At 49.2% G+C, this 12,006-nt stretch overlaps 2 protein-coding genes across 2 annotated transcripts in view; both read right to left on the reverse strand.

The window, feature by feature from the left end:
• Positions 1-48: 48 nt before the first annotated feature.
• IL17C (interleukin 17C) lies at positions 49-3,418 on the reverse strand. The gene is made up of 3 exons (XM_034426618.2): positions 3,122-3,418; positions 1,883-2,169; positions 49-1,211 (listed from the first exon to the last, which is right to left on the reverse strand). The coding sequence occupies exons 1-3, from the start codon at positions 3,122-3,124 to the stop codon at positions 959-961; spliced, it is 543 nt and encodes a 180-aa protein (XP_034282509.1). The 5' UTR covers positions 3,125-3,418; the 3' UTR covers positions 49-958.
• A 6,170-nt stretch (positions 3,419-9,588) lies between these two features.
• ZC3H18 (zinc finger CCCH-type containing 18) overlaps positions 9,589-12,006 on the reverse strand; it is a 28,880-nt gene continuing 26,462 nt past the window's right edge. Inside the window, exon 19 of the mRNA XM_034426609.3 lies at positions 9,589-10,557. Coding sequence (XP_034282500.2) covers positions 10,353-10,557 — 205 coding nt within the window. The 3' untranslated portion in view covers positions 9,589-10,352. The remainder of the gene's footprint in view (positions 10,558-12,006) is intronic.

Raw genomic sequence — 12,006 nt, forward strand, 5'->3', positions numbered from 1 at the left:
TCAGGCTCCCCTGTTATGAATAAAGCCATCTGAATCAGCTGCTTTCAGTACAGAAATAAAATCTTTATTAATGCAGGGAGTCCAACCCCAAGGAACAATAAATATTGTATCACATTACAATAAATACATATAAATAATCCAATAATTTAAATCACTTTACAATAGAAGAGGAGAGCAAAGGTCATTAGAACAAGGAAATAAATGGGTGGGGGGCAAACCCAGATTGTGGGCAACTCCTCCCACTCCACCCCCAACCAGATTTATCTCAGGGAGCACCTGTGAAGCTCAGCCAAGAGAGCCACCTGGGAAGATCAGGAAGGGACCTGCTGCAGTCCAGCCATAGCAGCTCCTGGGGGCTGGGGGGAGGGTTGGGGGCCAGCCACGTCCCAGCTCAGCCCACCTTAGGGATAAAATGAAGGCAGAGCCTCATGTCCACCCTGTGAGACACGTCCAACATCTCCCTTCTGTGAAGGAGCCCCGGAAGACTCCCACACACACACACCGGAAGGCAGATCAGGGCTAGCACTGCCTTATGCAGGCTCAGGATGTTGGGGTGCCGGGGTGGCCCTGGGACAGGTAAGAAAACTGGTCCCCCAAAAGGGACACAAAGGTGTAGGGAAGGCTGCTTCTGCAAATTGGCCCGACTTTCATCAGGAGTAATAAATATAATAGCTTGAAGCACTCGAACATCTCAAAAATACGTTAACATAAATACAAATAAATAAGCAATAATTCCTTTTCTTCTGTTGGTATCTCCTTAAGTGAGTAAAATGCTTTTTAAGGAGCTTTTCGAGGGGAGGGGAGGGGGGTCCAGGCCAGCCTTGCCCTCCCCAGAGGAGGGGTATGGCAGCCACTGGCTGCAAAGCACCAATGCTTTAAAGCAAACACAACTGTTCCTGATGAAGCTGGAGGGATGAGGGACATGGACTGAAGCCCCAGAGACCAGCCTGAGGTCTGCTCAGCTGCTGTAACGTGGGAAGGCGCAGGTGCAGGCCACGGGCACGTCGATGTAATCCTTCTCGAAGAAGAACCGCTCCACGCTGCCACCATTCTGCGGGCAGGTCTTACGGCGAAAGACCATGGTTCTCTGGAAGACTTCCACCGAGTTGAGAGAGGTGGTCTCCCGGCCTGTAATGGTATCAATGCAACCTTTGCAGCTGCACCTGGCGAAGGCCAGCTGGCGGGGGAACCGGTTCTCATCTTCATCAATGCTGTGGAATAGAGGAAGAGGAAAAAGGGTTAGAAGCCACCATGTCTCCCTTGCCCTGCCCTGCCCTGCCCAAGGAATTCTGGGAACTGTTTGCTGAGACGTCTCCCGGGAACTGGAGAAGGTAGGTCGGTCAGAGAAGCTTTGGGGGACACGCAAGAGAGCGCCTGTCTGGTGGGAAGATCTATGCACTGCTGGATCAAACCAACCACGTGGGAAAGAGAGGACTCGTTTGTCCCCCAACATCCCAGAAGGATGCACTGCTTCTCTTGGTGAAATGGTGTAGGGTCTCCTGCTTGGGTGGGGGTTGGACTAGATGACCTACAAGGTCCCTTCCAACTCTGTTAATCTGTTAATCTTTCTCCATTCTGAGCCATGAGATCCCCAAGGAGATGCCATCACCCAAGAGCGCCAAGCCATCCCGGGGGTTGTTGGCCTTGGCCCCTGGAAATGGGATGAACCGAAGAATTCTAATAAACCATAGCTTGTGAAGGTCTTTAGATCCAGATACACCTGGATGGAATCCCAGCCAGGAAAGGGGAAGGGTCTGGGGTGGACAAACAAGGAGACACGGGAGCAGAGGATCAATCCCAGCTTGGCCCCTGCCTTTCAAACATCCTCCCAGGGCTCCACAGGTTCCCAGGCTGCCTCCCACTCATGATGCAAGGTCCTTACTGGTATGTCCAGGGCGAGATGGAGCGCTTCTGCAGTTCGCCGGTCTGCATATCCTGGAGCTTCAGGTTCGGGCAGTTGTGGCTGTGATGCCTCCGTGTGTGGGGGCGGCTGCTCTGTTCATTCTCCAGGAACGGGACCAGCTGCACACAGTCTTGGTGTTGCAACAAGGAGACCCAGTTCCGAAACTGCGTCGGAATCGGGTTGTTCCCCAGTTCCTCCGCGGTGAAGCAGCCCACGTGCTTGGCATCTGCCCAGGCAAGGCACAGGACGACAACCAGGAGGGACCACTGGAGGGACCAAAAGGGGGGCAAACTGAAGTTAAAGAAGGCTTTTCACTACTCTTTCCTTTCCCCCACCAAAGCCTCATTCAGAATTAGTGAGATGTTATTTCTTGATCAAGTTTATCTGTCAATGGAGCATCTCACTCATCCAGACCATAGTTGTCCCAAAGGTGGTTTTTTTCTCTCCAAAAGGCACCAGAACTTTCTTGGGGTTTTTTCCTTGAAAACATTTCGCTTCTCATCCAAGAAGCTTCTTCAATTCTCAAGGAAAAAGCATCTTTGGGACTATCAAGTTTACAACAGCAAGGAGCATTTGTTGTCTCTGAGTGGAGCTACCGTTGCTTAACCGATCCCCATTCCCTGAGCTTTGTGATCAGGAATTAAACCACAAAGCTTCTCTCTCCAGTGGGAGGTTTACAACTTTACAAACCCAATTAATTTAAAACACATTTTCTTATCCGTAGTTGAATGGAAGGCATTCCAGGAAGCCTCTGCCCTTCGTACTTTCTAGAGAATAACCTCTGTCGCTTCCTTTTGTGCAAGCAACCATAAAATTGTCTGGCCAGGGCGATTGAACAGAAGCCAAGATATTTTTATGATCAGAGAGCGTCATCTGAGTTTTAGACTGCTAGCAACATGAGATGCTCTGCCTTTTTAAAGGCTGCTTCCCGAAAGCCACAGATGAAGGAGAAGACAACACCTCTTTGAAGGCTCCACCTCCCATTTCCACTTCCCTCTGCACCCGCAGCCCTCTTTGCTTTAGACACCTCTGAGCATGTGCAGAGTGCTTGAAGCACATCCGAGCACATGCCACGCCACTGGCAGGTGGGCAGACCCAGAGGCCATCCGCTCCTTGCTGACTTCGCTGGCCAATTGCCCAGAATCCCTGGCCAGGTCTTCGTCTGGCCCCGAGGCATTTCCTTCGCACACCTGGTGGTGGCAGAGGCCGCCTACTTACCATCTTGGCTGAGCTTGCGGGAAAGAGGCAGAGAAGGATGCTCGGAGTCCCTTTTTGGTTCGCAGCTGCCGCTCTGAAGCAAGAAGTCCGTTGCAAGAGCAGTGATCTGAGACACCTTGATACCTGCCTCCTGTTATATACCCAGGGATGTTACCTGCCTGGAAACTCCAAGTTTTTTTCCCTCCTCCCCTTGGGGAAATAGTTGAGTGTACTCATTTCCTCCTTAGTTGTCCAACAGGGGTGGCCTATGCAATCACTCTTGCAAGTTTCTCACTTTCACTGGATGGCTAATACGGCTCCTAACCAGGTTTAGTGGCTGCCTAAAAAAACTATTGGTTTTCTACCCTTCTAATACATACATACATACATACATACATACATACATACATACATACGTGTGTGTGTGTATAAAGCACACATGTTTTTATTTCTCTAGTTCAGGGGTGTCCCACCCTGGCAATTCTAAGACGTGTGGACTCCACTTTCCAGAGGTTGAAGTCCACAAGTCTTAAAGTTGCCAAGGTTGGACCACCCCTGCTCTAGTTCCTTACAGACAACGAATTAACTTGCTATTTTAATTTCTATTTAATCTTGGCTTATCCTGGAAGTAAAGGGGTGTTTCTGTCTGAAGTTGCCCTGGACTTCTTTTAGGGTGCTGGGCTGACAACGTCCTCAGAGGGAGAGGAAGTGCATGAGAGGTGTGATGGGCTACTAAAGCAGCTCACAATGGAAGGAGATTTAACGACTCTGTTGGTTTAAGGGGATTTCTCTCTCCCCCCCCCCAACCAAGACTTTTGTGAAACTCCAAAACACCCACATTTTGCAACTGAATTCGATAAATGTGCCTGTATGTGTATATGCAGATAGAAAGAGACCTCCCGTTTCCTTTAAATACTCAGACGGAATCTCTTGAAAAGAATCTCAATAAAATATTTAGTGTCCTTTTTCTTATCCTTCTATGTCTTCCTGATTTTTCCAGGGGTTTAAATGAAAGGGAAAACAAAATGCTTTCAGATGTAAGGGAGAAAAAAAGAGAGGCAAACTTAGAAAGTATTTAAATAAAAATCAAGATTCCCGAACCTCAGACAAATGCAAACCCTTCTTTGAGGTAGAACGCCCAAATCCAGAAACAATGTACGGTCACACAATATGGCTTCTTTACATGACATTCTCTCTCCCCGATTAAATTATAGCCCACCCTACCTACCTGGCCCATTTGGGGCTGGGGGAATGGAGACCAACACTACTAGAGACACTCAAGCCAGACCAGCTCCAAAAAGACCCAATAACAACAACAACAACAACAACAACAATAATAATAATAATAATAATATTATTAATATTAATAATAATGGCTCTTTCTTTTATATGACCCAACACTCGTTGGGAAGGTGAAGATTAAGAAAATTGAAAGTCTCCACTGCATAAAACTTTTCACAAGCAAAGTGCAAAAAAAGTGATGCTTATGTTAAATGCCGGCACAGGAAATGCGAATTAATCCCAAGTGGTGTGGATCCAATCAATTAACAGCTTTTAACTCCGCAGCTTTAACCATCATTGTGGTGCTTCTTTTCACATGTATTGATTTTCAGGGTGGTGATAAACTTAAAGTGAAACCAAAGAGCTCAGATCAAGGTATTGGAAATAAATCTCATTTAGAAATCAAGATTTAAAGTTACAATTCGAAACAAAGCGGGGGGGGGGGGGAGGGGGACGGACCTCCCCTGGAGTTTGAATAGATTGGGTAGTTGCAAAGCTGTGAGCAGATCTCCAGGATCTCCAGGGCAAAAAAGGAAGTGGAATGGAAAGCCCCAGGCTATTTAGCAACAGAGGCTTGCTGGAAAAAAAGAATGGAAGCAGGAAAAAGGACCCAATTGGGTACAAGGGAGAAGCAGGAAATATCCAGGTTTTATTCCCCTGTAGACTTCCTGTAAAGGTATTTGTGTTGTAGCTTATGTTTAAGACGAATGCTTTGTTGTAGTTTCCCCCCAAAAAAGTGCAACAAGGCAAGGGTACATGAAAAGTGCTGTGTTTGTTGGATTTGTGTTACTTGTCAGTTTGTTAATTCCCAAGAGAGTGGGAGCCCCTCTCCACATTTCTGTAGGAGAATCCTGTGGCGTTTTCCCTTGACTTAGTCTATGTGGAGGCATTGACTCTGTTCGGGCCAAGCAGAAGAAATGGAGGTTCCCGTCTGGGATCTTGAAGGAAGGGAAGAGAGGAAACCTCTCCAAACTGGTCCCTGCAAAAAAGGTTTCCATTCCTCCCCCCCCTCCCCACGATACACAAGTGAGATGGTTAGGCAAAGAACTGCCAAGACTTGGAGCAAAATCCACCCAAAGCCACTGACCCTCAATTCCTTCGCTTGGGAAGCGGTGAGCAAGCTCAGCTTGACCCGGAAGAACAGAACAGAACAGAGCAGAGCAGAGCAGAGCAGAACAGAACAGAACAGAACAGAACAGAACAGAACAGAACAGAATTCTTTATTGGCTAAGTGTGATTGGACACACAAGGAATTTGTCTTTGGTGCATATGCTCTCAGTGTACATAAAAGAAAAGATAAATTTGTCAAGAATCATAAGGTACAACACTTAATGATAGTCATAGGGTACAAATAAGCAAATAAACAATAAGCAAGAAGGGAACAATTTCAATAAAATGCACTAAAGTGGATTTCCTGTTTCAAGAAGGTTTTGTGGGCTGAAGGTGAGGAAGAAAAGGGTTGAAGTGGGAAGCTTTCCAGTCTGCTGAGCGGTGGCCAAGCTGACTTGTGGGTGGGCAGTGGTGGGTTGCCTTGCAGATGTTGTATCTGTGATCTGTTTCATGTGTGTGCGCAGATCACCGATGACAACATTCGGGGCGATGGGTGGGGCCTCCCACCAGTTTTACTATTGGTTCTTGCGAACCGGTCCGAACTGGGGCAACCCACCACTGATGTGATCCCAAGAACATGGCTAACATCCAAATCTGGCTAACGAAGGCTGGGATAAAAGAACCCCTCAACGCCCCCAGGGGTGTTTTCACTCTGACCCAACATGTGGGTTGCTGGCTTGGAAATGATGTGTGAACTCGGCCATTCTGGTTTGGTAAAGAGAGGGATCTTAGAACCAGAAAGGAGCAAAATCCTTGGCTGGAACAGGGATCCCGGGGAGATGGCTGGACAATCATCCACCAGGAATGCTTCCATTCAGATCTCTCCTTTGCTGAAGCCTCCCCACTGGAGAGGAATGGGCTCTTCCCCAGGCAATGGGGAGAAGAAGGGAATGGAGAAGGAGAAAGGAGGAGAAGAAACCATCATTTAGCACCTGAAGGCAGGACAAGAAACAACGGATGGAAACCAACCAAGGAGAGATTCAACCTAGAATTAAGGAGACATTTCCTGACAGAACGATCAGCCGGTGGAAGGGCTGGCCTTCAAAAGTTGTGGGGGCTCCATCACTGGAGGCTTTTAAGAAGAGACTAAACAGCCATTTTTCTAACAGAAGATAGGGTCTCCTGCCTGAGCAGGGGGATGGACTAGAAGACCTCCAAGGTCCCTTCCAATTCTGTTATTCTGTCGGTGTGATGTCTGAAGCCCTCTGTGAAGAGAGTCAGGAGCTGCAAACTCCTGTGAGGGGCCTCTTCCTGTGGGTGCCAGTGCCTGGACAGGTCATAGGGGCCTCCCGGGGTGCTAACGGCCCCTGTGAGATACAGATTTGCAGGTTCACCCATCCATCTTCTAGAAAAAGCCCAATTGCAGTGTCCTCTGCCAGGGGCCGTGCCAGGCCAGGACCAGCTCATTCCATTAGGGAAAAGAGCCTCTTCCTGCCAAGCCCTTTTCTGCCCACTCTGAACTTTCCCTGATTTCAAAGAGAGTCACTGCTGGGGGGGAGGGAGCAGCGCTTTGTGTCCCCTCCCTCGTGCCAGTAGGGCCTGGCAGGATGGCCGCCTCTGCCAGCAACCTTCCCTTGCTTCCTGGTCCTGATGTTGGCAGCTAGAGGTTTCTACCCAGGGCGGAGTGAGTGGCAGATGCCGAAGGGGTTAACTGAGTTGCAGGGATGTTGAAACTGGGTGAAAAGGCAGCTGGAGTCTGATCTCTTCTTCTGGGTCATGGGACCTCTGAAAACCGGCTTCGCACGTTCCCTTTGTCGCTCTCCCTCTCTCCTGTCATTACCCTTTGTCTCTCTCTGTGTGTGTGTGTGTGTTTGTGTGTGTGTCATTCCCTCCCAAGCACATGACAAGGTGCCACCTGCCCACTGCAGGGAAAACCCCTCCACGTGGCTTGGATAGCGTCACACGGCTCTGAGGGAGGCCGGAGGGAGCAGGAGGAGAGGCTGCCCAAGGACCCCAACAGTCTCCATGGCCGGGTGGGGTGGGGGTGGGGTGTGCAGACAGGAAGAGCTGAGATGCCAGGCCAGGAGGTCTCTAGGTTGCATTGGGACATCTTCCCAGGCGACCTTGCCCTAGCTGCCTCTGTCCTCACCCAAACTGGCTGGGAATTAGGGGGATTGGAGTCCGCCAGAGACACCAGGTTGGAGAAAGGCCAGCCTGCTTTGGCCTGAATGGCTTCTCCAAAGAAGCGGAGCTGGAGAGTCTCCTGGGGCTGCTCTGCATTCCTCCTGGGGCTCCCCCCTCCAGGCACCTCTGGCTCCACAGACCCTTGTCCAGGAAAGCTGGGAAGTCTCCAGGAACTGCTGCAGAATTCCTGGATGGGACTGATGTGAAGTGCATCCAGCAGCCCTTGGAGGATGGCCTTCAAAGACTCTGGATGGGATCCAAGCCCCTAATTCCCAGCCAGGCTCTGCTGATCTTAACCAGAAGGCATCTGGCAGCAGTTTCACCAAATGATGCATTTGGTGAATTAAAGCTGCTGCCTTTTAATCAATTTCTTTTAAATAGAAAAAGCTGCTCCCTGATTCCTGAGTTTTGGCTACCAATGTTCTAATGCAGCTCTTCTGCAAGGATTGTCATCAGATCTTTTTCTTTTTTTCTTTCCTTTTCTTTTTCTTCCTCCCTCACTCCTTCCCTCCCTTTCCTGCCTTCCTTCCTTTCTTATTCTCAAGGCAATGAACATACTCAACACACTTTCCTCTTCTTATTGACCCCACAACAATAACCTTGGTTGACTCAGCCTTCCATCCTTCCGAGGTTGGTGAAATGAGGACCCAGATTGTTGGGGGCAACTGGCTGACTCTGTAAACCGCTTAGAGAGGGCCGTAAAGCTGGGTGAAGCGGGATATAAGTCTAAGGGCTATTGCTATTGCTTGTGAGGTGAGCTGGGTGAAGGAGAAGAGGAAAGTTACTAATAATTACATTCTTGGTGATTAATAAACTACGATTCTGCTGTGTATTTGTCAGACTAGCCCGCAATTTCCTTAACACAAGAGAGACTCGGGCCTTCGGCGGAGGCAGGGGCTCCAGAATTCTTCCCAGCAAGATTCTTCTGACGCTCGATCTTCGACCTGCATTTGCTCAGAAGACCCGGCTTGCCCTCAGGTGGCCTGGGGCACCGAGCATCTCTTGGAAAAGCAGCATTGCAACAGGCGTAAAACAGAATCTCTGGGCAATTGCTCAACATCTTGAGCTGGGCCTTTGCACGGAAGCTGCTGGGGGATTCGCGCAGACGGAGCTGGTCTCTGCAGCCGCTGTGACGCTTAGCAAACACACAGGCGAACAGAGCCTCTGCCAGGCGGCACGACGAGGAAAGGGGAGCCGCTGGGCCATTTGTGGTTTCTGGGCCTTCCTTGCTTTCCTCTCTGGGCTGGAAGAAGACACTTTGGTCTCTTCAGAAGGACAGCTTTGCTGGGGCTCCAAGGTGTGTAGGGGAATACTGGCAGAAACCAGTTCAGAGACGCTCCTGCTGGGATTCGCATGACGCATTGCGGTTGCGACGTCAGGTATTGTGTCCAGCTAAGGTCACATGGACCGCAATTACGCCAATAAACCACAACTGAAAGGGAATATTTTACAGAACTAAAGAGATGTTATCTCACCCCAGTTGACTGTGAGACCTCTTTAAACAGAAATTTCAGAAGCCCCTTTCTTACTACTTTTACTCCCCCTTTTTCCTTTCTTGAATTTCAAAACCAAAATACAGGTAAATCAGGCATCAGCTGGAGGGAGAGGCAATGGATTAATCTGAAAATCCAGATTTCCCCAGGTAAAAAAAAAAAAAACAGCTAAGGGCATCCAAAAGTCAATGGCACTTTTAAGTACAGACTTTGATGTTGAGGTGTATTTTTGATGGCTTATAAAGGCCTGGAAGAAACAGCTGAAAAAAATTCCAAAATCGTAAAGATCCAACAATGCTCAGTTGCCAATTAAACAGAAATTAAGAGTACATTTCCTTTGAATTTTTTTTTAATTGGCTCTGGAGAGACCTTTTAACAGGCCCGCTGCCATCCTGAAAAGCAAAAATACACTTCTAGACTTTCTCCAGTTGGATTGCCCCAATCTGGTACCTTAAGACACAACAGATCAAAGAAAGAAGATGTTTATCAAAATACTTTATTTTCAGCATAACCCCTCAAAAAAGGAAAAAAAAAAAAAGAAAAAAAAATCCTCCCTCCTTATTAGACATACATCCTGACAATATCTTTTCTTTTTCCTCTGGTTTTAAATCAACTAAAACAATCTTTTGGTTAAAATAAAAGAGACATGGAATTTTCTCATCACGGGTCTCTATGCAGCTGGGGGGGAGGGGAGGGGAGGGCGAAGTGGGCAGAGGGGAGAAGACGGAGGGGAGAGCTTCCGGCTGGTGATGGTGTTTGGGGGCTCTCTCTTTACACGTGTGCAGAAGTGCATGGCTGACGACACCCGACACGTAGCGTTGGCTAACTAGGGGGATGCAATTCATAGCTAGCAAAGAGGTGGGCAGGGCAAGGTGGGGGAGGAGGAAGAGGAGGGGGCGGCATCGGACAAGGCTGTGGTGAAGAGCCCACTGTGCACGAGGACCAGGAACACGACCGCGGCGAACACTTGCACCCGAGGCCAGCAGCACCTGGGTGAGAGAGGCAATCGGGGGTGGCGGGGGGGGGGACACCATCTCCCACCCAGGAAGTGGGCGGGGGTGGATTCCAGCTGACAAAATTTATCCAATTTGTTGGTGGTTGTTGGTGTTTTTTTTTTGTTTTTTGTTTTTAAAAAAAGGACCACAGCCAAAATAAAACAGAACTGCAAAATCCGAAGTGGCTGCTTGTACGCTATGTATAAAAACACAGGCGCAGTCTCTAATCTGGGCTGGGCCAGCGCTCGACTATACTTTCCCGGGGATCTTGGCCCGCTTTCGAGCGATGGCGTCTTCCACGGCCTTCAGCTGCTTTAGGAGTTCCTCCCTTCGTGACAGCGTGCTGGACTTGCCCGATTTGGCGGGGGCAGCTGGAGGGACCGGCTCAGCCGCTTTGCCTGGGATGCTCGTGACCTTGCTGGAACTCTTAGACGGAGGGGACAGTGGACGCTTCCTGCAAGAGAGCAAAGGCACCGTTTTGGGGGTGGGGGAGAGAGAGAGAGAGGCATGGATGGGGAGAACCAGAGGCTCCATCGTTTTGTAGATTTGCAACAGTGAGCAGGTTCTGTACGCCAAACGGGTGGCGTACTTTAGAATCGCAGAGTGGGAAGGGACTGCAATGGCCCTTTACTCCACCTTCCTCAAACTTTGAGGTATGGACTTCAACTCCCAGAATTCCCCAGCCAGCCATTCTTAAACGTGGACATCTTAATGTTGCCAAGGTTGAGGAGCACTGATCCAGTCCAACCCTCTCCATGGGTGGGAAAAGCAACTCAGCTGTGCCTTTGACAGTTGGAGGAAAAAAAAAGGTGGCAGAAGTTGCCATCCTGCTGGCAGGGACCCGCGACAGACTCAGGAGGTCAAACTCAGAGGATGGACAGTGCCAGGAGTCCGCAGCCCTGCGGTGTCTCCCAGGTAAGTCCTTGGCCAGCCGGCAGCAAAACTGCTCGAAACGTAAGTTTGAGTTTCAACTGAATTGGCTGTGGGTCGATTAACCAACAGATGCTCCAGATAACTGTGACTAATGCAAGGGAATGTCACACATCAGACTTTTTTTTCACGTGACACACTATATTGCAATGGCTTAGCACGAAACAATTAAATCGGTGACACAGTCAGCCAATGACTAGGCTGAGGGTCAGGAACGCCAGGGCTGCTTCAGATCGAGGCTTCACCAGGCCTGCTCTGCGGCTGCCAGGGAAATGGAGGGAGCCCAGGTGGTCCTCCAGTTATGACTGCTCATTTAACAACAGTTTGAAGCTGTGATGGCCTCGGAAATAGTGACTTGCAAGCCATCCTCAAAGTTATGACCATCGCACCAGCACCGCAATCGTGTGATCACGTTGTGGGTGCTTGGCAACCAGCTCACAAAGGTTGCAGCATTTTGCAGTCATGCAATTGTGATTGGTGACCTTCCCAGCTGACTTCTGACCAGCCAGGTCAGAAGTCAGCTGGGAAGCGGAAGACAGATTCGTGTAACAACCACACGACTTACTTGATGACTGTGATAAAAAAAAAAAGGTTGTAAAATCAGGCCTGGTCACACAATAACTTAATGACTGAAAGACCTGGTCTTAAGTCTCAAGGACTACCGGTAACCCTTGAGAGGCAAGCCCTGATTTGGGCTTTTGACAAAAGAGGAAAAAGAACATGTTCTTATCAAACCAATCTTGGTGGGTTTGGGCATCCCAGGCAAACTTTCACAGAAGGAAAGAATAATTCCATTGGTCAGATAGGGCTGAGGGAGACTGCACCCTCTTCAATTCCCTTTACAACTAAAAATAATATTCCCCAGAGGAGGAAACCTCACCCGTCTCTCTCATGAGGCTGGTCAGAACCCCTCAGGCCAGCAGGGTCGAGACCCCACTGCCTCCTGGGGCTGCTCCAGGCCCTCCAAGCACCC

The sequence above is a fragment of the Pantherophis guttatus genome, chromosome 11, assembly GCF_059756535.1.
Source record: "Pantherophis guttatus breed Tessera chromosome 11, ASM5975653v1, whole genome shotgun sequence".
NCBI lineage: Eukaryota > Metazoa > Chordata > Lepidosauria > Squamata > Colubridae > Pantherophis > Pantherophis guttatus.

Excerpts from the sequence above, each read along its gene's own strand:
- IL17C (XM_034426618.2), bottom strand. Across the intron at positions 1,212-1,882 it reads ATCTCGCCCTGGACATACCA|CATTGATGAAGATGAGAACC; the intron begins GTAAGGACCTTG and ends TCTATTCCACAG.